General features: G+C 37.4%; 1 protein-coding gene across 1 annotated transcript in view; it reads left to right on the top strand.

Annotated features, from left to right (window-relative positions):
- The window catches only part of rau (RA domain-containing protein rau), a 77,384-nt gene that overhangs the window by 27,779 nt on the left and 22,388 nt on the right, over nt 1-27,217 (top strand). Inside the window, exon 2 of the mRNA XM_028308407.1 lies at nt 3,480-3,622. Within this exon, the coding sequence (XP_028164208.1) occupies nt 3,488-3,622 (135 nt within the window). The 5' untranslated portion in view covers nt 3,480-3,487. The remainder of the gene's footprint in view (nt 1-3,479; nt 3,623-27,217) is intronic.

The following is a 27,217-nucleotide window of genomic DNA, read 5'->3' as shown; positions in this document are numbered from 1 at the left end:
TCAAGATGAATTCCTTCCTCCTATCTTACGTGTATTTTACACGCAACTGATTTTGTCATTATGGCGACATTAGCCACTTTCTTTTCGCCCGTGTGTTAATTTCAAAAGTGCCATAACACAAAAAGATAATCACAGTTGACATAAAGGTTTAGTAGCCTCAATTCGGTCGTCGGGCCAAGCAAGAAGCTTAGAACAATGTAGCGCGCACAAAAAAGCGGTAATGGTCCGCAGATGCAGCGGATGCGCGGGAGTTGGCCACGCCTTGCGCCGCGCCGCGTGTAGCCAGGCACATGTCGATAGATCTCTCTACAGGGTGTTAGTTAAATGGGTATATGAGCCGACACTAGCCCATGTTAATATGGTCATATAAAAGGTATGGTGAAGTCAGAAATTTGATATCGTCATTTTATTTTTTTTAATTTTCATACAAAATAAATTTTATAAAATCCGATTTGTATGAAAATTAAAATAACTAAAATTAAGATATCAATTTTCTGACTTCACCATACCATTTATATGCCCATGTTAACATGGGCTAGTGTCGGCTCATATACCCATTTACCTAACACCCTGTATAGTTCACATCATTTCTTATTGTTTTGTTATACTGACGTAAAAATTAAACAGACCACTATTTATCTAAATTGGTGGTTACACCAATAAATTCTTTACTATAAGACCCCAAAGGAAACAAATGTTTAACTGGTTGATTACTCTAATATGGCTCATCATAATACAATTCCATTTCTTAGGGCTATATTTCACCGGGACACCATGGCGGCGCAACCAGTCGCCCGCTACCAACAAAACATATACAGCTCTATAGAGAGTTACTCTACGTTTGGTTACACAAAGCTGTATACATTTTGTTGGTAGCGGCGACTGGTTACGCCGCCATGGGGCCCCGGTGAAATATAGCCCTTACACTCAAGCTCGTTCTTTTTCGAGTATGTAATTGATAGCTCTGAAAGTGAGTGAATTTAGAAATCTGAGCCTAGGGTCTATCGGTCTATCGTAGCTCTTCTTGAAGTATTCATCGACACTCGTACACCACTAACGACTTCCTCGACCTTTACATCTTTGTAATTATTTGTTTGCGAATGAGGCCGTTAGCCGCCGCGGCCGCCGACTAGTTGACGAATTGATCAATTGATGCACACATTCTATTGTTACTTCTTTTGTTAGAGTCGTGGAGTACTTGTAGATAATTCCTTTTTTTAAGGTTTTTTGGCAAGGTTTTTTGGATGATGAATGGATAGGTAGGTAGGATTAGCAACTACGTTTATTATTGGGGTTGACTACTCATGATACTAAACAGTTGCAACATAGAGGACCAAAGATTTACTGAACACTTTAAAAAAATCTTTGAACTTGGGATCATTTTTCTTATCAGATTCTATCATTGCTGCTAATATTCTAAGTTATCCAATTATTTCTTAAAGCCTTCGTAGATAAATATTTATTATTTACCAAGCTATTTCAAACGTTTCGCCGTTCATACGGGCTAATAGTTATGGAATGTTTAAAAACCTTGTTCAAATGCCTCCTCAAGGCAGCGCTAGCGAAGCAATTATCTGGAAAATATCATCATGTTGAACAGCAAATGAGTGTAGTGAAAAACGAGTATTTGCTAGTAATTGGCTATATTTCCCGGACGTCCGTGGTTTGTTCGTTCACGTCGCGGCGGCTTTCTAGGCCCATTGTCACGAGATGCCATCGGTTGCATATCGAGGGATTTAAAATGATTTCGTTGCTCTTTATGTGGGGGTGATGTGGCAGAATGGAAATTGACTGTTAAATTACCTCGAGCACAGTATCAAAGTAATATAGTCACAAAAATCTTAGTAAATTAGAGCAAAACTACTATTTTCTTAACTTAAGGCGATTACATGGCCGAACGACCTTGAGCATTAGAGCCTCCCGCCGCGCGCCCGCGCTTCTGCCCGATATCAAAGAGCGCTCAGAATACAGATGCGAAGCGCTGCCAATTGTAACATAACTGCCTACGGGAATGTTGACTCCATTTTAATTTACGCAGATCGAAATATAATGATTATATTTTNACCTATCGCCTTAAAATAAATGTTATAAAACAGTGGCTATTACTAATCTGTGGCATTAGAAAAAAATGTACCACCCGGTAACAAAATCGTTGATAAATAACTATAATATAGCCTCAATTCTTCTCAACTAATTTATAGTAAAAAGGGCGTTGGATGGAACATTCAGAAAATTACATACTTTACAATAAAAACCACCAAACCTCATAAAAACAATCACCTGTCTAAGATAAAACATCTCGTTCGTAATTTCGCGCTGCAACTGCTTTGGTTCCCATCGGAACAGATACGCAAGGCCTTAGAATCCCGATTTCCCGGGTCATGTCCCACAATGGGCACAATAGGCAGGTAGGTGTTCCCAGAAGTGCATCATATCCGGCGCCACTCGACACATGTGCCATTACACAAATCTCACAAAATTCTGGGCATATAAAAATACGAGTATCTCTACATTCAATGTAGATCTATTTTCGTACTTACGTCACAAATAGGTAATAAATTAGTATAAATAAATCTATGTAGACTTTAAAAGATATATTATATTGTGTGACAGAGATGCCCTTCTATTCAAACTTGGTGTTGTGTCTTATACTTACGCCAAAGTGTTATCAGAGATGTATTTATTTTAACTGAGTAAAATAACTCTTGAAGGTTGCAGTATTGTATTGTCTTGTATTACCGTCTTGTGTTGTGCAATTTAAAAAAGCTCAATAAGAGTCACTCTGCAAAAAACAATCTTAAACTAATATTAATTTGTTTGGAAATACTTCATTCCAAAAGTTATTAAGTAAAATTAAATCTGTAAGGTCATCAGTGACGGAGCTTTACGATATCGATACATTATAACCCTAGTTTTATATAAAACAACAAATCGATTTAAATGGTATTTATCAATTTTTACGATTTACTTACATCCGCAGACATTGCCCCAATAGGAAACGCAGATACATTAAAATGTTGCCAATCTGGTGTTGCGTCTTATTCGAAAATACTGGATTGTTACTTTGTTGGCATCTTGCAAAATTGCAACCACATTTGAATAGCCACTGGTCACTGGTGAAACGTATTACTAATGGAAAGAAAATCACTGTTAACTCATAGCAATGGTCTTCTATGATAAAAATAACATTTTTAATCATCATCATTTCAGCCATAGGACGTCCACTGCTGAACATAGGCATCCTCCAATGCTTTCCATGTTGATCGATTTGTAGCGGCCTGCGTCCAGCGCTTCCGGAAGATCTTTAATAGTCTTTCATTATAAATAAACAACATAAAATTAAACTGCCTAAGGCGGGAAACGCACGACCTTTCGCTTGCCGGGCGACTGCGCTTCCATCTGAGCTACTCAGACACTGGATGAGCCCGTCGAAATTTTCAAGTGTAATACGCTGTTTAACGGCCGTTTTTCTTCCCCAGGTGTCGGAATGCTAAAGCACGTCGCGGTGTCCCCGCACCGCGCGCGCGCCGACTCCGTGAGCCTCGCCTCGTCCGCGTCCTGCTGCAGCCTGGGCAGCCTTGAGCACCGCCACGACTCCGTCACCGACCTCTCGCATCGCACGGTGAGTCTCCGTCACATCTTCCTAGGAAAACTCGCACCTATCTCCATTACAGATGGGCTATAGCTGAGCGATAGACTTAGTTATTCCTCGAGACTAGTTTCTTGGGTTTTTCTTATTAATCGTTGTATATTCAGCATGATTATCTATACCCCAAAGGAACCGACGTTGTACGCTTTATTAGCTTTAGTTTATGCAAATTCTGTGATCTGTCATCGGATATTGTAGTTGAATCTCAATAGATTTATCTTCTTCAGTGCTACTGGTCTCCAAACCTGTTGAATTGTTTCCCGCGATTCATCATTATACTGTCACCGTCAATGCTATGTTGATGTCCGTAATAGTAATGAGAAATCTGATAGCCCTCGACCACCGTGCGTCATTTTCGATTTCACTTTCGTGGAGCGCCCGGTGTTAATGGCGGAATCGCCTCTGCTTCCCATCAAATACGATATGCCATGAGAAAATACCGACCGCAAGTGTAGCCGAAGGGGCAGGAAGCGTTTGTGGACTCAACTTCTGATAACGTACTTATCGAAGAATTTAAATATTCAAATTGGTAACAAATATTTGACTTTATATCGCTTATCGTTCTGGTGAGGCCACCGTCTTCAATTAGTGAACCAAAACTGTTGGGTTTTCTAATTGACCTTTGTTTCATTAAAAGATGATTTACCGGGATTATTAAAGTTAATTAGCGGGTAATATCGCGTGAGACGAAAATAAGAGGCGATATAATTTTGTTGTATGGGAATATTGTTTAGACGACAATGAATTTTCGACATTGTACCCACTCAGTGGCTTATTAATTAAGCTCGGTAATGACATTTGATGGCCGACTGAGATATGCGATTTCTCGATTGTCTCGAGTCGCGGTATGGTTTGGGAGCAGATAAGTGCATTGTGCGCGCGCGCAATGGAAAGTGAGACCGAGACGTGAGACTGTTTCAAAACTATAGTTTCAGGGGACATTCCCGTCAACTTCTATTACTATTATTGGTATAAATTGAAGTAATTAATGTTATGCGCTGGCCAACACAAAACCATTCATCCGGCTGTGTCTCACAAAAACCAACCAGGGTTTTTCTGATTTTATAGGCGTAGTAGCTGACACTCAATCGACAAGGCTAAATAAATATGTACACTAAAACTCTTAACTAGAAGCTATTGAGTATTTTTAAATTATGGTTATAATTTATATTTTATCGCTATTGTAAGTCTATGAGTAACAGCTATGGGTTATGGCGTCTACACCGTGTGAAGCTCACATGTTTATGCCATTACTCGTCACCTCGGAAACCCGTTGTTATAATTAACGCGAACCACATGCTACCTAAATCCTTGTTAACTACTTAAGCGTCGCGTTATTGCTTCATTTGTCCTACTTTATAGAGATTTTATGGCCCATATATTGTTTATGCAGCCTTTGTCTTATTTCGGCAGATGATTAATTCTCCGCGATATTTTTATGAAGGCAAGAAGTTTATAAACTCAGGATGAACTAAGTAGGTAAGTAGGTAAAACTATACAAGATGTTTGGTTTTTCACAAGATACACCTTTAAACTTTAAAGTTTAAAGAAAGGCTTTAACATTGATATTGAGCAGATTATCAGTCAAATTACGCTATCCTTCTCTCCTTGCTTCATATTTAATGTCTAGGTATATATTTTTTATAAAATATGTATAGTGCCTTCAGATATTAATGTGCTCACCACACCAAATTTTGCACTATACAGAATTCGAACACGCAATAACTATGCGTTTAACTGTTATATATGCCTGGTGGTCGTCACATTGTCGTCAAGTAATCCATGTTTCGAATGATGATTTCTACCGCCATATCGGTTTATCTTTATTAAAGTTTATAGTCTGCATTACAAATAGACAATAGATGATCACAGCGCTCGGCGCCCGCGCAGCGTGAAAGCGGGATGCGCAGGAAGTGACGCGCACGTGACGAGACGACATGGCGGCTGGCGTAGGCCTTTCCCTCAAAATCTGAAAGTCCAGAGTAAATATACAGTAAATTAAATTATTAATATTAACGACGAAACATGTCATGAAGTGCAATCAACACACCTAGATGACCAAGTAGATGATATGGAAACAATCAATGAAAACAAACGATTTTCCTAAATGTTTCTATTCAGTAGGAAGTTAGAAAATTCCCTTGTTGTTGTGAATTGTTTTGCATTTCAAATTGCCTGTGGGTGAAGTTTTCAGGATATTTTAAAAAGATAATCAAGCTTTCCCCTCGGTGGAGGTATGTATCGGTAAACAAAACGTCCTAGGTAATGACTAGCTTAATGCTTAAAATGTGGAAATTCATGCAGAAATTTATTGATTTAGCACCTAGTTTCCTTATAATCACTGTTTCATTATTGTTCCTGCACGCTTTGCATTTAAACTCTGAAAGGCGTTTCCGACGCACTGACATTTTCTAACATGCGCAAGCGCAAGACATTAAAACTGCATAATGGCGCAGTTCCGATACTATGCGCAATCAACCAGCGAGTTCTACCGCATACTTTAATAAATAGCATCGACTGAGTAACTTACATTTCAATTTCTCTTTTTTAAATAATAATTATATTTTTAAAATACGACGTTAATTTACTAATTTGGTACCACTACATAGTGCCACGACAATTAAAACCCTTTTTCGCAGTGACACTGCGGCAGTGTGCAAGTACTTACCAATGGCCATATAATTCGTACAACCAGTTTTCAAGGGAATGCATAATTTTTATTTAGGTAGCTACTTACTTATCTTTCAATTTACCTCACTTGTGATCATGCCCCGGACGCACTTAACTTATAAATACGGGAAAATGTAACTTGCGTGCTTTGACAAACATACTTTTGCCGCGTATTCTGCTTTCCCATTAACATTTCAACCATAACAGCAAATCCTAACGGGTGCAAAACGCGCGTTTCCGCAAAAAACGCTTCATATCCACACAATGCAGCGCTGCACCGCACATGTCGCGTCGATCGTGGGAACGCGTGCGCATATTGTGTCCCGACCTAAACTACTACTTTACTCTTTATTACAGCCCACTAAGATCCACAATCCTACAGAAGTGGACACGGCGATCACAAGAAACTTATCCCACCAATCCCGATCTACTGCCATGATCCCTAATACCACAGCAATAAGACGCACTGGACAGACCCAGTACATGACGTATCTAATTGAAAATGTCTAAACATGTAGCACAGTGCAGCACTTGGTACAATTTCTTGACATCTCACACATTAGACACGTTATTAATCGACGACCTTTGAGATAACTGTAAATGTGGACACTATGAACATCAATTGTATCAATAATATTTGTCTTGAGAATCGCGTCGCTATGACAAGTGCGTGGCAAAATAGTGATATCAATTATAATAATAACAATGTACAAAAAATGTCGCAAGATTAAAGAGCTGATGCCGTTATAAAGCTCTACCATTATTTGTCATTAACAAACAATATGAGAAAGTTCATAAGAATCGGGGGCGGCACCGCCATTGTCTCAGTTTGTATGGAAACCGACATCTAGGGGCAATTAGCCGGGGCTCTCATGGCTGCATGGCGGGAATATCGATTTATTTAAAGCGCGTTAAGTCTAGGCTAGATTCTAGATAAGGTAACAAGAAGCATTATACTCTGACAACTTAATTGTACTACCAGCTTCGAATGTTTAAGTTCTCGTGTGATAATGATGGTGTTGTACCAGCGTGCAGCGGTAAGCTTGAAATTAGGATTTCGTCTAAAATTTTACTCGTCTAACTTGACAATAATGTAGAGGATGTTGCGGATCCAACTACAAGTGATTACGCAGATAATTTTCGGGGTATTCGGGTTGACTTTGCAAGTCGAATGGATAGTACCACCTCTTTCGCTCATGGTAGAATCAAATTGTGAGTGAGAGAGGTAGATAACGAAATAGATTTGCAGAGTAGGCTTAGTAAAGTTTCTGCACTGTTAGCTATAGTGTCGGGTTGCGCAGACTCATTACCGTAATGATGGCTGCAAGATGACACTGTTTATGTAACGTATGGGTCTACCTTTCAGTTGTACGCCATATTTGTTCGTCTCATCTTGCAGTGCGAAGATTTCTTTATTGATTTCTTTATGACGCTGTTTGTCTTGTTCGTGCAAATTGTACGGTGCAATTGTATATTTTCCTCCTTTTGATTTGCCTAGTGTTGATTCAAACTACGTTTCACCGCAATTATTCGCATAATCGTCACCCAATTTGATACCTAATACAGTCTATAATACTTCAAATACTACATAAAAAAGGGAAACAGAATTAAGAACACTAGAACATGTAATAAATGTTCATAGCCTCCTAAGATCTAAAAGAATTTCCCAAGTAACACGATCATTCGAGAATAATTTAAAGAAATAAGACCGGTGCCTATTTAGTTTTTATAAGAACTTGGCAATAATGAAGCAATTTTTCTCACGATTTTATTGTTAGTGTACAAGACTTGAGTTGACTGCTCCAAGTAGGTTAGAAGTCTTGTCCATATCGTATGAATGCTAAACGTTTTCGCATGCCAGTGATACCAGCACCTGAGCACATCCGCGTTGGTGATTAATTCCATACGTGAACTGGCTGCAATCATGCTAGAAAATATGTTATTGTTATGTATTCTATTGACAGGTATAACAATAAGAAAACATATTTTCAAAGTCTTTGTAAGCATCGAAAAAGAGTAGAGTCATATCTGTGGTAATTCCCGTAGTATTATAACTTATAAGGTTAGCTTCATTAAATCAGCCTGTTTGTATGATGTTCATGACTCAGAGTTTTGTGTTTTTTATGCTTTATACAGTTTGACATTGCGAATGCATAACTAGCCAGATAATCGCTAATAACATTATCATGAGCTTCCTCAGCGAACATGGATCAGACATGCAAGCTCTCTCATTTCACTGCAAACATCCTAATTACGTTCCAATGGTTTTTGCCTAACTTTCTCGTATCCAGAATGCTACAAATCTTTAAAAAAAACATCAGCAAAATCCTTGCCTTTAGGTTGGTAGTAGCCTTAATTTTGACAATGTCACTCACTCAATGCATGGGCTAATCTGGCCAGCTTAATCGAGCGTACCCTGCGCCGGCGCATTGTAGTGCAGCTTTAATCGCCTGCGTCACATGCGCGCTGACATCACCGCTCGAAGGGCCGCGTCTTGGCTGACGCATGCATTACTATGTCTTTACATGAGTACATATAGGTCCAGTCATTATCTTTATACTTACTGTATTGTCCCAATTTTTTACAGTCATTATATCTGAACAATTAGCTTCCAATTTATTCACCTACTGGAGTGGCATTAAAGTATTTACAGCAGCTATGAAATTTTAATTAAAATCTGACGTGGTCCAATATGGCTCTAAGGTCTGATTCGTGGTCTTTTATCAACATAACAAACTTACAATGGCTAGCGGTCGGGTACAATTTATTTTTAAGTGCAATTTAGAGGCATTCCCAGGCATACAGACAGAGTTTCTTGATTCACATGGGTGTAGTCCGAGATAAAATTTGCACTGATTTATCACCGCTATCAGAAGCTTGACGAAGCCGATTCGTCTTCCGAGGACGCCGCGTAACATTTAAATGTCAATGATACAATACATTTTGTAACACCGATAACATTGCTTATCAGCGACCGCTAGTTCTTAGAACAAATGTTGCAACATACATTGTTTGTGTACGTACAGTTAGCCGCATGTTGGACATTTGTCCGACTGCCTTAAGCACTCGACATAAGAGCTTTCGAGGTCTCCGTTCTCTTTACCCCGTTGTATACGACATGTAGTATGACTTTGGGTCACCAAATACACATTTATCATCGTTGATTAAAATTATCGATGACACTAAACACTGAACGCAATCATTTGCTATGAATTGCGTCGGACTTTAAACTAAGGCTATAACGAGAACTGACCAAGTTGTACCACGTGTATGGTATTAGTTTGCTATTTATTGATAAATAAACAATTTAGCGAATCCCCTAATCTTATGTAGAGTATGTGGCATGAAGATTACTTATACTTACATCACATAATGCATAATGCTAAGGACTCCACATTTAACATAAGTGATACAAGAAACCTCCTTTTAGCAATCTGGAACTTCTATTGTAAAATGTCTACCTATAAAAGAAGTCGTAAGAATTCGCTGCACGCGCTGGCTTTCGATTTCTAGTTTTTCAGCAGTAAGTTTAAGAATATATTTTTTTATGAAAGATTATTTTCTCATATACATTTTATACATTATGTAGTTTATATGCCTACATCTCCTAGTAGCTAGAGCGAATGATTCTCATCCCAGTGATTTATGCACCAAAACAACAGACCGTGTCAAATCCTGGCCCTTCGTCCGGTAGGGCCCACCCCGCTGGGCCAATTGGCCCAACGAGTTCCGGAAGTCACATGGCCGCCGGATATGCACTTGACGGCTGCGCACGCGCGCCGATGCTTTTTGTCCGCATCGATTATTTGACTGCCGCGATTTACAATGCTTCCGTTTTGCTATTGTGTGCTATGGACGGTAATGAGATTATGAATGTATACTTTTCGTGTGAAAGCGGAATCGGAACGGTGTAGTCGAGGGGAATACAACGGATGATGAAGCATTAGTTTTTTTGCTAGCTTAACACTTTCTTTTATAATAATTTATGGCAACTAAACAGTGATTAAGTTCTTACATATATTTTTCTTTGTGAAATAAACTTATCGGATAATTAGGTTGATTCAAGCCTGTCGTGCCTAAACAATGGCATCGTAACACCGTCAATAAATTTTCAATTGTTCTCATCGAACCATGGAAATTATAATTGTTGCGTCACTGTATATTTTAAGTCTACTGACCAAATTGATGGCGATTTCATAGCTATTAACGATTACATATTTTTGTCAAAATTCTTAACTGATTTTTCCACTTTGTCCCATCTCTTTACAATGTCTCCATGTAAAGAGGGTTATAATTCCTAACTAAATTTTTCACTTTGTCCCATCTCTTTACAAGGTCTCTATGTAAAGAAGGTTAACTTATGATAGAAACAAGCTTTTGCCCGCGGCTTCATCCGCGTGAAATTTAGTTTGTCACATATCGTCATAAATTATAGCCTATATTTTATTCTGGGTTATATACAATAATACTGTAAAGTTTCATCAAAATCCGTTCAGTAGTTTTAGCGTGAAAGAGTAACAAACATCCAGAGATACATACAAACTTTCGCATTTATAATATTAGTAGGAAGTAGGAAAAATGGCTTGATTTTGATTTACATTAATTTTCCATCGATCAGTGACAGTAAAGTAAAATGTGCAGTATCGGCACGCGCTCGCCGTTCTAGGAAAGAGGGTTAACTTAAAATTCTTAACTGATTTTTCCACGTTGTCCCATCTCTTTACAATGTCTCCATGTAAAGAGGGTTAACTTATAGTAGAAATAAATGGCTTGATTTATATTAATTTTACATCGATCAGTGACAGCGAAGTAAAAGGTGCAGTATCGGCACGCGCCCGCTCCTCGCGCGTGCGCGACCTCGCCGTTCTAGGAAAGCCCGCTCCCGGACACGTCGCGGATTGCGCAATGTTTTGGTTCAACCGCGACACGAGACACGACGAATTGTAATTAGATGCTCGAGTTACGATAAATTTCTTCAGAGATTTATTAAATTAATAGACCTAAAGAGTTATTTTAAATTGTTGCCGAATTTTCAGGAAAAGTTCTCAAGAATTTTCAGGAACAACTTTTACTATCAATGTTGACATTTTAGAGCACTTCTTGAAAAATTAACATTCAATTTTCCGAACTTTTCTCAAGATCTCTATCAAATAGGTACATAGTATGATTTACAACATTTACTGCTTCGGGTGGGACAAATTATTTTTTGAGATTATAAAACTATGTATATCTAAACAGAAAAATCATAATGAAGTAATTAACAACTACAGGTAGAAAATATTATATTGATGCGACTGAAATTATGTAGGAAGTATTCTGTAATTAACAAGACTTATAATAGTCGGTGGAAAAAATGCACCTTTACCTATAATTATTTTATTTACTAATAAACTTATCGGAAGGAGCCAGAATACTTCCTATTTTAGTAATTACTTTCATGTCGACTTGACTTGTTCATTAATTTAGCGAAATAAATAACTAACGCCTTGTGAAACTCCTTATATGTATTTCTAGTTTAACACTCAGATATCGTAAAAGTATGTAATTAATATTACTAGTCAGGTAAACTGTGCGTTCATATTTATAGACCTAGTATAAAAACTAATTTAAGCAATTAACACGATTGTCTTATGAAGTNATGCCCTAGTCGGATTGCGCTGACTCATTACGGTAATGATGGCTGCAAGATGACACTGTTTATGTAACGTATGGGCCTACCTTTCCATTGTACGCCATCTTTGTTCGTCTCATCTTGCAGTGTGAAGATTTCTTTATTGATTTTTTTATGACACTGCACGAACAAGACATGTTTGTGAAGTTGTTTTTTTCCTCCTCTTGATTTACCTAGTGTTGATTCAAACTACGGTTCACCGCAATTATTCGCATAATCGTCATCCAATTAGATACCTAATACATTCTATAATACTTCAAATGCTACACAAAAAAGGGAAACAGAATTAAGAACACTTGAACATGTAATAAATGTTCATAGCCTCCTAAGAGCTAAAAAAAATTCCCAAGTAACACGATCATTCGAGAATAATTTAAAGAAATAAGACCGGTGCCTATTTAGTTTTTATAAGAACTTGGCAATAATGAAGCAATTTTTCTCACGATTTTATTGTTAGTGTACAAGACTTGAGTTGACTGCTCCAAGTAGGTTAGAAGTCTTGTCCATATCGTATGAATGCTAAACGTTTCTCGCATGCCAGTGTTGCCAGCACCTGAGCACATCCGCGTTGGTGATTAATTCCATACGTGAACTGGCTGCAATCATGCTTGAAAATATGTGATTATTATGTATTCTATTGACAGGTATAACAATAAGAAAACATATTTTCAAACTCTTTATAAGCATCGAAAAAGAGTAGTCATATCTGTGGTAATTCCCGTATTATAACTGTCATAAGGTTAGCTTCATTAAATCAGTCTGCTTGTATGAGGATCATGACTCAGAGTTTTGTGTTTTTATTTATGCATATTATACAGTTTGACATTGCGAATGCATAAATAGCCAGATAATCGCTAATAAAATTCTCATTCACAGTGTGAGCTTCCTTAGCGAACATGGATCAGGCAGGCAAGCTCTTTTATTTCACTGCAAACATCCTAATTACGTTTCAATGGTTTTTGCCTAACTTTTTGGTATCCAGAATGTTACAAATCTTTAAAAAGAAACATCAGCAAAAACCTTGCCTTTAGGTTTGTAGTAGCACGAGTAGCCTTAATTTTGACAATGTCACTCACCCAATGCATGGGCTAATCTGGCCAGCTTAATCGGGCGTACCCTGCGCCTGCGCTTTGCAGTAAAGCTTTAATCGCCCGCGTCACATGCGCGCTGACATCACCGCTCGAAGGGCCGCGTCTTGGCTGACGCATGCATTACTGTCTTTACATGAGTACGTCGTATAGGTCCAGTCATTATCTTTGTACTTACTGTATTGTCCCAATTTTTTACAGTCTTTATATCTGAACCATTAGCTTCCAATTTACTCACCATTGGAATGACACAAAAGTATGAAGTTTTAATAAAAATCTGATGCAGTTCGATATGATTCCTACAAATAAAATTGATGTGAATATCTAATTGCATGGTTCTAAGGACCGATTCGTGGTCTTTTATCAACCTAACAAACTTACAATGGGTCGCGGTCGGGTACAATTGATTTTAAGTGCAATTTAGAGGCATTCCCAGGCACACAGAGTTTCTTGTTTCGCATGTTAGTTCGAGATAAAATTGCACTGATTTATCAACGCTATCAGGAGCTTGACGAAGCCGATTCGTCTTCCGAGGACACCGCGTAACATTTAAATGTCAATGATACAATACATTTTGTAACACCGATAACATTGCTTTATCAGCGACCGCTAGTTCTTAGAACAAATGTTGCAACATACATTGTTTGTGTACGTACAGTTAGCCGCATGTTGGACATTTGTCCGACTGCCTTAAGCACTCGACATAAGAGCCTTCGGGGTCTTCTCTTTACCCCGTTGTATACGACATGTAGTATGACTTTGGGTCACCAAATACACATTTATCATCGTTGATTAAAATTATCGATGACACTAAACACTGAACGCAATCATTTGCTATGAATTGCGTCGGACTTTAAACTAATGCTATAACGAGGACTGACCAGTGTACCACGTGTATGGTACTGTTTTGTTATTTATTGGTACATCTCATGTCATCTCTCATCTCAATGCATAACGCAAGAGTCCCAAAGTTTAACATTACTGAACTGAAAGGAGTTCAGCAATCTGAAACTTCTATTGTAAATCTGCCACTCAACCTATAGGAGAAGTAGTAAGAATTCACTGTTGCGGTTAAATTGCCACCTTGGCAAGAAATAGATTTTCGATTGTGTCTAGTTTTTTAGCAGTATAAGAATATTTTTTTAAATTAAATTTTATTTTCTCATCTTCATATTTATTATGCCTATATTATATCTCCTAGCTACAGCGAATGGTTCTCATCCCAGTGATTTATGCACCAAAACAACAGACCGTGTCAAATCCTGGCCCTTCGTCCGGTAGGGCCCACCCCGCTGGGCCAATTGGCCCAATGAGTTCCGGAAGTCACATGGCCGCCGGATATGCACTTGACGGCTGCGCACGCGCGCCGATGCTTTTTGTCCGCATCGATTATTTGACTGCCGCGATTTACAATGCTTCCGTTTTGCTATTGTGTGCTATGGACGGTAATGAGATTATGAATGTATACTTTTCGTGTGAAAGCGGAATCGGAACGCTGTAGTCGAGGGGAATACAACGGATGATGAAGTATTAGTTTTTGTGCTAGCATATCACTTCCTTTTATAATAATTTATGGCAACTAAACAGTGATTAAGTTCTTACATATATATTTTTCTTTGTGAAATAAACTTATCGGGTAATTAGGTTGATTCAAGCCTGTCGTGCCTAAACAATGGCATCGTAACACCGTCAATAAATTTTCAATTGTTCTCATCGAACCAAAGAAATTATATTTGTTGCATCACTGTATATTTTTAAAAGTCTACTGACCAAATTACGAGTAGTACATATTTTTGACAAACCTGAATTTGTCTGAATTTGTGTGTTGAAACTGATTTTTCCGCTTTGTCCCATCTCTTTACAAGGTCTCTATGCAAAGAGGGTTAACTTAAAACACAAATGACTTGATTTATATTAATTTTCCATCGATCAATGACAGTAAAGTAAAAGGTGCGGTATCGGCACGCGCCCGTTCCTCGCGCGCGCGACCTCGCCGTTCTAGGAAAGCCCGCTCCCGGACACGCCGCGAATTGCGCAATGTTTTGGTTCACCCGCGACGCGAGACACGACGAATTGTAATTAGATGCTCGAGTTACGATATATTTCCTTTAGAACTTTATTTCTGAACCAATAATGAAATAAATTAATAGACCTTGAAGGGTTATTGTTTCAAAATTGTTGCCGAATTTTCAGGAAATGTTCTCAGGAATTTTCAGGAACAACTTACTATCAATATGTTGGCATTTTAGAGCACTTCTTGAAAAATTAACATTCAATTTTCCGAACTTTTCTCAAGATCTCTATCAAATACAGATCTATTATTATGATTTACAACATTTACTGCTTCGGGTAAGATAAATGCTCGACTTGGTGGGGGCACTGCCGTGCACCCAGATTATTTTTTGAGATTATAAAACTAATATCTAAACAGAAAAATCATAATAGAGTAAGTAACAACTACAGGTAGAAAATATTATATTGATGCGACTGAAATTATGTAGGAAGTATTTTGTAATTAACAAGACATTATACTCGTCAGTGAAAAAAATGCACCTTTGCCTATAATTATTTTATTTACTAATAAATTTATCGGAAGGAGTCAGAATACTTCCTATTTTAGTAATTACTTTCATGTCGACTTGACTTGTTCATTAATTTAGCGAAAGAAATAACTAACGCCTTGTGAAACTCCTTATATTTCTAGCTAAACACTCGGATATCGTAAAAGTATGTATGTAATTATTTATTATTGCCTTTGTCAGGTAAGCTGTGCGTTCATATTTATAGACCTAGTATAAAATTGTCTAATGAACTATAATTTCATCGATGAATATTTTCGCGACTGGTAACGTTTTGCATCATTTTTTATCAATAGAAAGAAAATTTAAAATTACAATTTCAGTTGTTAGACACGTTTATCATTTACTCTATGTTTTTTTCTTCTACCTAACCTATAATTCTGGATAGGGTCGCGGGAGGTGCCTGGATGCGAGCGGCGCAGGACCGGTCTTTGTGGAAATCCTTGAGGGAGGCCTTTGTCCAGCAGTGGACGTCTTTCGGCTGAAACGAACGAACGAACGAACCTATAATTCACACGTTTTTTGTGTGTTTACATGGAACGTTTAACGTTTACAAATCGACTCTACTCCGGTAAAACCGCGGTGGCAGCTTGCCGACCTTGCCGCGTCCGCCGCATTGTATACTTAAGTATAGTATGCAAATCGACTCGTTTACAACTCTCTACCGTGGCTAAACACCTCGTAAAATTGCCTTACATAAGTTAAATGGTAATTTTCTATGCTAAACACGTTTTTACAAAAAATCATTTAACATTAAAAAAAAAATCCCTTAAAGTGGTAATTGTACTTTTTTAAGCTAATCTATTTTAGATTGAAGGCACCGTTTTAGACATTACGCTAAGTCTAGGCGCAGACCATCGACTTTTTGTCGGCCGATAGTTGGGTCGGGCTGTTAATCAGTATGGAGATGTATGAGAGTGCGCACATAACATGGATTTTATATCGGCCGATTCTTCATACAAATTAAAATCGGCCATCTAAAAGTCGGTGGTCTGCTAGTTGGTGGTTCTCCTAGGCTAATACTTTGTATCATGTTAGATCAATGTTTGGTGAAGTCAAAATAATTGAGTAGGCGGTTAAAAGTTTAAGGTAACAATAATGATTTAGAAAAGACACTACTCTTATGGAATGCCGACTTGTTAAAGACGTTTCAAAACATTGAAGTGCAAACAAATTAGAGATAATATTCAGAGTGACTCAGACACACTTTATGGTCAATTTGTCATTTCGACCAAGATCAAGTGTGAAACGACCCCACGGACGTCATATGCGACGCGAGGAAGTGAGATGACTCACGTATTTATAAGAAAATCACCAATTAGATCATTATTAGTTATTTAAATAAACTACATAAATAAGTAGCTTACTCACGTTAATACAATTTTGTAACTATTTATTTACCTATGCCGTGCACGAATTAAAATAGATAAAAGAAATATTTTATATAATTAATACAATAGCTAATTACCTATTGTTTGCGCAAGTAATTAGGGTTTTGGTGATATTATTATAAGATATATTATAACAAAGAGTTATAAAAGCCTTCATCTGAAAATACAATGATAGACAAGGGAAATCTTCTAATAATTTGCAACATCCGATTGCGGTACAACCAAAAAAGTTTGTTAAGTGTAATTTAGCGGGATTATCGAGTTAATGACGTTGTGTCGTGACGCAAGAAGCCACAGCATTCGGTACCGGTTGCGCTTGCGCAGCCAAACATGTTCCATGGCTCGGGTGCGGGTCGAACTAGTCTGTAGACGGCTGTGAGACAGTTAAGATTATTGTAAAAATAACTCATATAAATAGGGCAAAGACAACAGGGCAACAATAATATAAGTTTTTCTTTGTTTTCCAAGTATTTGTTATAAAACAATGTTCAGAGCCCAAGAATAGGTATTTTTAATGTGATGCATTGCAATTATCATCCATTTGCATATGCTTGAGTTTGCAGTCTTTTTAATCATCGAAGAATTATTTATATTAACCAGGAAAAACTTAAGATTATTATAGCCACTATCAGTCCATTATCCGCAGGGTTTTCCACAAACTACTTGACCTTTCCACGTCATTTCTCAGAACAAAGGTGTCGCAAAGCAAATTTACCTCTTAAGGATTGCGTTTTGCATTATAAGTAGCATTCTCCAATGATTTGGATTACAGTTATCAATTTTTAAGTGATTGCGGTTTAGGGCTAATTTTTCAATCCTCAGATATCTTTTACCTGAAGAATAACCTTGTCATTTTGACAATTTTCCCATACTGAAACTGTCAATGTGCCAAACTTATTCTTCAGTTAAAAGTTATCTGACGATTGAAAAATCAGCCCTTAGTGAAATAGTGTTTCGATTATAAAGGTTTCAACTGCCAGTACCTATAATATAACTGCCTGTATTGAGAACAGGTACAGATTGTTCATTAAAAGGTCCCTCATCAACGATCACCAAATATGATAATCTTCAGTTTATTGAATTCGGCTTTCATACACTCCTTATCTCCGGCTTGCGAGCACCAACCTTCATAACTAGTTGGTAGGAATGCGCAATATATGGTCTGGGCATGGCCACGCTACTAAGGGCTATTATATCCGAGATTATTTTTAGCTGGCGCCGCCGATCGTTGCACTAATCACTCTAAATTGCAGCGAACAAGCCATTATTCATGGTTGACGAGGAAATTTAATTGCGGTAAGATATGTGTGAACTATCACAATTAGATTGTCGATAGGAGCTTACCTTTGTATGAATTAATAAAATGTCTTGATACTCATGGAATAGAGAAAGTATCTAATGGTGTCATAACGAGTAAAATTAAAGCAACAAAGAACGGCAATATTTGTCTTTCATGCGATCAGATTGATAACAATGCTTTACTGTCAATCAAAATTCCTGGTGGCAAGGGAGTTTTCTCTTCATAAGTTTTCACTTAGCTCGGAGGAGCTTCACACCTAATACATATAAAGAGTATTTTCTACGCTGTAATGTTCGCTACTGTTCATGCGTATGCTATGCAGCATTGCCGACATTCCACCTACAGCCGGTTGCGAAGGTTACTCGGTGTTTGTGTACTGGCTACTGGTAATGCTACCGGTGACTGGCGAAACGAGTCCTCGACGTCAGAGGTTCTTAGAAGCGGAACTTAAAACTGTTATTTTACGTCTATGAATGTAAATAGAAAATTATAGTAATGTAATCTCGAGAGGAATAATATCCTTCTTCGCCAAAGACGGCACAAAGGATGTATTTTATATCCTGAAATGCCATTTCACGAAGCAAGCAGGATAGCGAAGAATCAAGGAATCGATTAAATAGCAGCTCATAAAATTAACTTTGACGCACGGACTATGATGCAGATTTTTGATTTCTTTTAAGAAGTAACATTAATATAAATAATGACCAATTTGCAAATTGCTCAGAAGATATTAATATTCTCGCCTATCTTAGATTTACACTGAGCCTGTAAAACGAGTCTCGCTACACGACTGATCATTGCTCTAGAACAGTTATACTTGTACAAGGTAATATTATTCCGAAGATGCTGTGGACACAAAATAAGGTTTCCAAGCATCAGGTCGCCGGAGCCCGTCACGGTCCGGCGACAAGGCGGAATGTCCCCGAGATGCGCCGGGAACGCGCTGGACCGAGACAACACACGAATATACGGTTGCACTGAGACAACCACGCCGTGACCCGGTTCGTTGTGGCCTAGAAAAGTCATCTATCAATTAAATCGCGCCACCTTACTGAGAAGACGCGTTAAGTCCGTCCCGATAGCCACTTTTTATTTCGTGGTCACGTTNTAGAGACGGATACAGCTCTCCGCACGATCTCCCGACATCTCTCTATGTTGGAAGACTGTCTGGTCACATACGCGGTTTTCCACTGCCGATTTTACTTGGTCTGTCCAGTGCATAGGTGACCCGCCACGCGATCGGGTACCATTATTAATATAGTAATAGACGAAGATACCGTAGCGTGCACTGATAGAGATTACATTTCTGAATGCAGATAAAGCTGATTACAAACTCATTATTATCAAGGTTACTTGCTTCGAAACAAGCTGTTGTCATCCATGATTAATTTAATTGAAAGTTTGGAAAAGTTTTATTTCTGTACGCAGACTTTGTGGAATGGATGGAATAACAAATAACTTTATTTTCAAGTTGGTATAGTGTTAAGATTTAACATAATGAAATGTGCTTACCGCCACAAGAATCACCTACTTATTATGATTACTAAGCTAATTTGTGGTGAACGGATTTATAAGTATGTACTAACAGGTACCGGCCCACGATGCACCTACGTTTGTGGAGGCGTCAAACAACCTGCCACTTCACAGAAATCTATGAGAATACAAATATCATTACACATTATGCTAAACTGATGTAAAGTTCCTACGATGAGTCATTGAAAGGTTTTGGATTAATCATTGTTGGTTGGACGTAGGGCTTCCACGCTGCTGTCATTTTTCGGCTTCTTTTATTTTACCAAACTCAGCCGAGGGCTTTGGAAGGAATTCCTACAGGTTTTTTGTTCCACTGTGTATAGTTAAGTTTTCATATCAATCTAGTAGTTTACTGAACTCTGTGATTGCCAAAGAATAAATGACGATGGCGAGAGGTGATGGACGAGTAAAATTATTACAATAATACCTAAAATTATATTATCGCTGTCGGGCATGTAGGTAGGTAGTTTATAAATAAATAGTTAAAACAATAATTAGCTATATTCTCCTTTATGTAGGTACGAGGAAATTAGAATTTTCGATTAAATGCGGTTAAATTACGTAACAGCTAATTTAATAATCATTATAGAATGTATTTCCTGAAATACCAACTATCATACCGCATACCGCATTTCTACTAAAGTTTTCACAAATAAACAAATAGATAGATAAATTAATTTCATCAGTTTCACTGTCATGCTTTTTTTATTAAAATTATCCCTGTTGTGCACATTTTCCGGGCTATTCTTGAAACTATCTAAACATGGGTTATACTTATCTCGAATTAATAAATTACCTACTAATTTTACGTTTTTAGTTTTAAATTATGAAAATTGGAGCAATCTTAGGCTTTTAAGATTTTTAATCTTACACATTTCTAAGATACTCGAATACGCACAATAGTTGCGTACGTTCATTTCGTGAAGACAAAGTCCGCACATGTGATGCGCATGCTTCGCTAACGCCCATCGTTTTCCGAGAAAATACCTAGTAACTGTTAAACGCTACTTATGATTTATGATTCATTATGGACCAAGTGTCTCTGACCACGGCGCCGTTGACTTCCAAATTAAATGGGCCCAAACACTGGCTAATGGTAATGAGTGACAGGAACATTTGCTAGTATTTTAGTCTCTATAGTTCCTGAAATATGAGACAATGTTACTTTCAATATCTAGTTACTTGAGTTTTTGAACCCTAGTTTTCCCTTTAAAGGGAGTCCAATCCTGAACTTAAAAGCTAACAATAAAAGAGGATAATTGGGTACATACTTAAATTTTGAAAAGGGTCACAACAATTTAGTAAGTGATCCTTGAACTGTAATAAAATGAGTTATTATAAATATCCTACAATGAAGTGAAAGTGATCGTTAGATACAAAGATCGCTCTGTGGTCTGCAATACGTTCATCTCGAGTTACGGGAGTACATAATAACATAACACCATACCCATACGTTCCCTTTCATTTTTTATTTGAGTTTCAAGTTGCATGCGGCCTTTTTGGTGCAGACGCCTTGGTCGAGTTGACATTTCATATTAACTCGCGACCTTTCGCGCCTTTTTTGTTTGTTGTTTATTTAGCAAGGATTCCATTTTTGAATTTTGACCCTCTCGCAGATTTTTAACGTTTTAATGGCAGACGCATTTAACAGACCACCCATGATTTTATTTTAATTTCTAGAAGTTTTATACTCGTAGTACAAAAGAATTGTTTTAGGTATTCTTTCCCGAGGAACAGGTGAAATAAGTAGCTTTACCTATTGAAGAAACTTAAGTTTAAAACATATTTTATTCGTGTTTTTGATGTAGCTTAGGTTGAGCTCGAGTCAGAATCAGAATCATCATTTATTTGCTTTAAATGTGATAGAGAAGACGGATACAGTAGAGCTAGATTAACTACATATTATTTTGTAGGTAAATATATTAATATTACAAATTGTAATTTACATTACATTGTCATATTAGGTAACTGAAAAGATAACGCTAATAGCTGTAAAGTGGAGTTCTGGTTAATTTGGATAACAGGAGAGATCTGTAGTCATGTTATCTCACATCCGTCCTCTGAGAATGGGATTGTTCCCGAGAATAATGGCGGCTGTCGCCAAAATTGTTAATGGCGGCATTCAAACGACGGAACAATTGACCGCTTTATAGCCTTGATCTGAGAATACGTACAGAAAAGTTATTAGGTATCTTTGATGTTTTTTATAAGGCCTATAGTGAGAGGCCACGTCTCAGAACTATTTATGTCATCACAGCCACTGAGGTATTCTGGCCAAAAATGTTTTAAAATGCTGTAAAAATGGGAGATCCATCTTATATTAAAGACCAAATCATCTAGCAATAGGTCTATATTGAAAGTAAAAGACCCAAAGACAAAAAAAGCAAAAAAAATTTAAAAACGTTTGACTGAACTTCAAAGTTAAATGAAAAACTGTTACCAAACGAAGCATTTCAAGTCTGCGTACCTCATTCATCTCTCCTCTCAAACCGTCTTCAGTGCGGGTGTGGTGAGTTGGTGTTAATGGGGTGTACAGACGGCAGCGGATCGGACTATTGTATCTTGTTGCAAATTCAGCCCTATTACAGCTGCATAAGAGACCTGCAGTATTTATCTTGATGCGCTGCCCTCTGTTCAGACACAAGGCCCTTTTGTGCGTGTGTGGTCAGTTCGCGCTCCGTTTGGCATATCTGAAACAGTCTGGCAAGTTTTTGCTCTTTGGTAAATTGGGCACAAGCTGAAAAATGTTCGGTTGTGTGGTCTCTTGTTTATGGTCAATATCCATGATAATCAACACACACACGCGCATGATAATCAATTATTAAATATTTATGGCACTCTCCAAATGCTATTTCTATTTCTTAGAGACAATAACTGTAATTGTACAAACATTATTTCCGTTAAACTTAAATGGGACTTTCAATCAATATTTATTGTTGTAAAAAGTGTAAAATCGTTAATTGTGTGTCTAAAACTAGAAAGCGGCACCGATGGCGTATGGACCGCGTCCTTGCGTTTGACGCTATCAATCATTAATTTTTAATAGCAGCGAGAGAAATGGGTGATGAAAATGATGTCACGGCCTTGTACTAATTATTAATTATTCTATTCTTTCTTTCTTTAAGTTGGTTTCTTTAGGCATATTGACTAGGCCAATGTTTCAGAAATATCATTTTATCTTTCTCTTTCTTTCTTTCATTTACAGAAAAACCGTAAATGTGCAAGAAAGTGACGATCTCTTGACTTCACTTGGGACTATTTTATTTTGATAACTAATTTCACTATACATTGTCGGATTTTAATCAGTTGTAAAACTCTCTTATACGTAGTACTTCTTTAGCTTCTTTTCTACAAAGCTGAGCTAAACAAAACCTACCACTTTACTGCAGTGCGTGGGTATTCTGATTTTGGTAGAATTACGTGACGAAGCATTTAATGTATTGTCGTATGGCATCTGCGCCCGCGCAGCTACTTGGCAGATGGCCGATAATTGTGGCCACAATCGGCCCAACACTGTGGTTTAAGGATAATTGGTCGCCGCTGCATAGGGAAGTGACGGTCATGTGTCACGCGATATTTGATTAGTTCCTTAGATATCACTCATAATATTAAGTTATTCATATCACCATTACTAAATCCATATGAGGGGTTTGTAACTTAAAGTTGCAAATTAAAACAAGGGATGGTTATTGGAGTTTATATTCAGATGATGTATGAGAATATTAACACAAAAAAAAAAAGTTTTAACAGAATTTCATAATCTTTTAAAATAATTGATGAGTGTGCGTGTAGCAATTATTTTCACAAAAAAACATCGTACATAATAACCTGTTGGCAGGAAGACACAGAGACGGGTGTCATTAGAATAATAAGTAGTTACGTAAAATTAATTGTCTACTTATAGAGATTTCTAGTAGAATTTCCTATTAGTATTTAGTTTTATTATTTTACTTGCCGTTACATCAGACTATACATTTTTGTTGCAAAGTTTCACCTGTTACATGCATCCTAACATCGCTACAGTGTTAGTTTGATGTGCTGTCATCTGCACATTAATTTTCATCTCAATCTAATGAAATAACCTTTACCACCTAGTACAAACCAATGTCGTCACGTACGAGTATATGTGTCACAGTGCTTGTGCGTGTCGCATCACTACTCCGGCTCTCATCTTGACCGGATAGTTCTGACGGTGTGTGCTGTGTTCTCTTTATTAATTGTAACTATTAGTGGGATGCTGTCAAATTGGTAGCTTTACAGCTTAATTGCTTACAGCTTACTGAACTCCCGTTGTGCCTTTGTCAAGTAAAATGTGTTTAACTTAATTACTCCAAATTGTTTCTTTTGTCTATTTTCAACTATGGAAAACATCAGTGCAAAACTGGGTAGGTAACAAAGATTTTAAATGGGTCATCTCTAGGGTACGATTGTAGGATTTGTAGGGTACAAACTTTTAGTTTAGGCATAATACACCGACTGATTCCAATCTGAAAGAAGGGTACTAGATAATTCTGCCAATAGTTTGTATTTCAAAATAACAGGAAGTGCCGTGAAAACCATTAAAGTTTTTCATTCAACATTTATCTTACAACTATCCCAAAAGATGTCGCTAGCCCATAAATTGAATTAAAAGTCGATAAATAATAAAAACTCGACGCTCGCGTTGAAACGCTGCGTTTGCGCAACTCCGTGATTGACGAGATGGTTCCGGTGTGCTCAGGTGCATTTCTGTTTATTTTGGTGGAATGTGCGATTCAGAAAGATTCCACTTTATTTTCACAAGTGTTTTAAAGTTATTTGAATCCATGTCAGCTGCACGGATTGTAATTTCTTGACTGGGTATTTTTTTTAGCTCAATATGAAAGAAAAATAAGAACAATTCATTACAAAATTACACGAAGCTGATGAAGAAAAGGTATGGTTTGTGTTATAAAGTATAATTACCTCCTTAACAGTCCGCCTTTCATCAAGGACGTAACATAAAGTAGGTACGTAGCGCCTGTCGATAACGATGAATGATCAAGGAACATTATGGGATTTCCTTTTTAGTAAAAAATAAACATAAAAGCGTAACGTAAACTTTAAAAAACGTAAAAATAGCACCAGATTGAGCACGTTTCTGAAGACGATTTCCTGCGCGCGCACCTGGCGCGCGAGCACGTGCGCGTTAGTTTTTGCCCGACGCTTCTGTGCGTTTTGTTCTATGTCGTTCACGCGTCTCAAAGAAAACACACACGATGAGAAATAAACTTTATCTTTAACACCATACAGTTTTAAGTTCAGTGATGAGCAGTGAAGATAGAGCGTTTAGGATTGGTAAAGAGGTTTCCTCAATGATGGCGTTTGAGCCCTTTATGGCAGGTGAGTGACAGCTGATCAGCCGAACAGGGGTTTTGTTTTGCCCTTTAGAATTAAGATCATGATTACTGGGTCTGACTATTCAGCATTATAGTTAAATGTAGTGTGTTGTTCGAGTTTCTGCAGTACACAGGTGTTCGAGTTTTTTCAAAAGATGTTTAGTTTAATGAGATGAATTCATCAAGAAATATTTATATCATTAGTATATGACTAGTGTTGATAATTAAAAAGGTAACTTTGTATTACATGAAGTCATTTTTAAACAAGACTCACACAACAGGTTCAGTTGGAGAAATACTTAGGCGTAAAGGACCGCGTCCTTGCGTTTGACGCTATCAATAATTAATTTTTAATAGCAGCGAGAGAAATGGGTGATGAAAATGATGTCATGGTTTTGTACTAAAAATGTAAATAATCTTTGTTTCTTTCATTTAGTTACTTTTGGCAATTTGACTATGCCAATGTTTTAGAAGAAAAGAAAAGATTTTTTTCTTTCTTTTATTTACAGAAAATCTGTAAATGTGCAGGAAAGTGTTGTCTCTCTCGCTCTACCTCCTGACATCACTTGGGACAATTTTCTAGATTTGGATAACTAATTTTACTATACATTGTCAGATTTTACTCAGTTGTATAACCCTCATTCTGGCGCAGTTCGGTAAAAACTCACTTTATGAGTAGTCTCTTCTCTTGTCGTTATCTCTTCATAAGTGCCACTTGTGGTCTAAACTGAATAGGTACTTAAATATTTTTGATTTGTTAGCTTCTTTTCTTCAAAACTGAGGTATAACAAATCCTACCACTGTACTGCAGTGCGTGGGTATTCTGATTTTGGTAGAATTACGTGACGAAGCATTTAATGTATTGTCGTATGACATCTGCGCCCGCGCAGCTACTTGGCAGATGGCCGATAATTGTGGCCACAATCGGCCCAACACTGTGGTTTAAGGGTAATTGGTCGCCGCTGCATAGGGAGGTGACGGTCATGTGTCACGCGATATTTTAATTGATCTTCAGAGATCACTCATTTTAAGTTATTGATATCACCATTAGTAAATCGATATGAGGGGTTTGTAACTTAAAGTTACAAATTAAAACAAGGGATGGCTATTGAAGTTTATAGTCAGATGATGTATGAGAATATTAACACGAAAAAAATTGTTTAAACAGGATTTCATAATCTTTTTAAAATAATTGATGAGTGCGTGTAGCAATTATTTTCACGAAAAAACATCGTACATAACCTGTTGGCAGGAAGACACAGACGGGTGTCATTAGAATAATAAGTAGTTACGTAAAATTAATTGTCTACTTATAGAGATTTCTAGTAGAATTTCCTATTAGTATTTAGTTTTATTATTTTACTTGCCGTTACATCAGACTATACAATTTTGTTGCAAAGTTTCACCTGTTATGCATCCTAACATCGCTACAGTGTTAGTTTTATGTGCTGTCATCTGCACATTAATTTTCATCTCAATCTAATGAAATAACCTTTACCACCTAGTACATACCAATGTCGTCACGTACAAGTATAATGTGTCACAGTGCTCGTGCGTGTCGCATCACTACTCCGGCTCTCATCGTGACCGGATAGTTCTGACGGTGTGCTTTAATGTTCTCTTTATTAATTGTAACTATTAGTTGGATACTGTCAAATTGGTAGCTTTACAGCTTAATTGCTTACAGCTTACTGAACTCCCGTTGTGCCTTTGTCAAGTAAAATGTGTTTAACTTAATTACTCCAAATTGTTTCTTTTGTCTATTTTCAACTATGGAAAACATCAGTGCAAAACTGGGTAACAAAGATTTTAAATGGGTCTTCTCTAGGGTACTATTGTAGGGTACAAACTTTTAGACTGGACATAATATACCGACTGATTCCAATCTGAAAGAAGTGTACTAGATAATTCTGCCAATAGTTTTTTTATTTTTTTATTTACACTTTTGCACATACAACTGTACAGTGGCGGACTTAATG

Source organism: Ostrinia furnacalis, unplaced genomic scaffold (genome assembly GCF_004193835.3).
Source record: "Ostrinia furnacalis isolate ACB-3 unplaced genomic scaffold, ASM419383v2 OfSCF2419, whole genome shotgun sequence".
Lineage (NCBI taxonomy): Eukaryota > Metazoa > Arthropoda > Insecta > Lepidoptera > Crambidae > Ostrinia > Ostrinia furnacalis.
The sequence above is the reverse complement of the archived record's forward strand: the minus strand, read 5'-3'. Positions and strand labels throughout refer to the sequence as shown.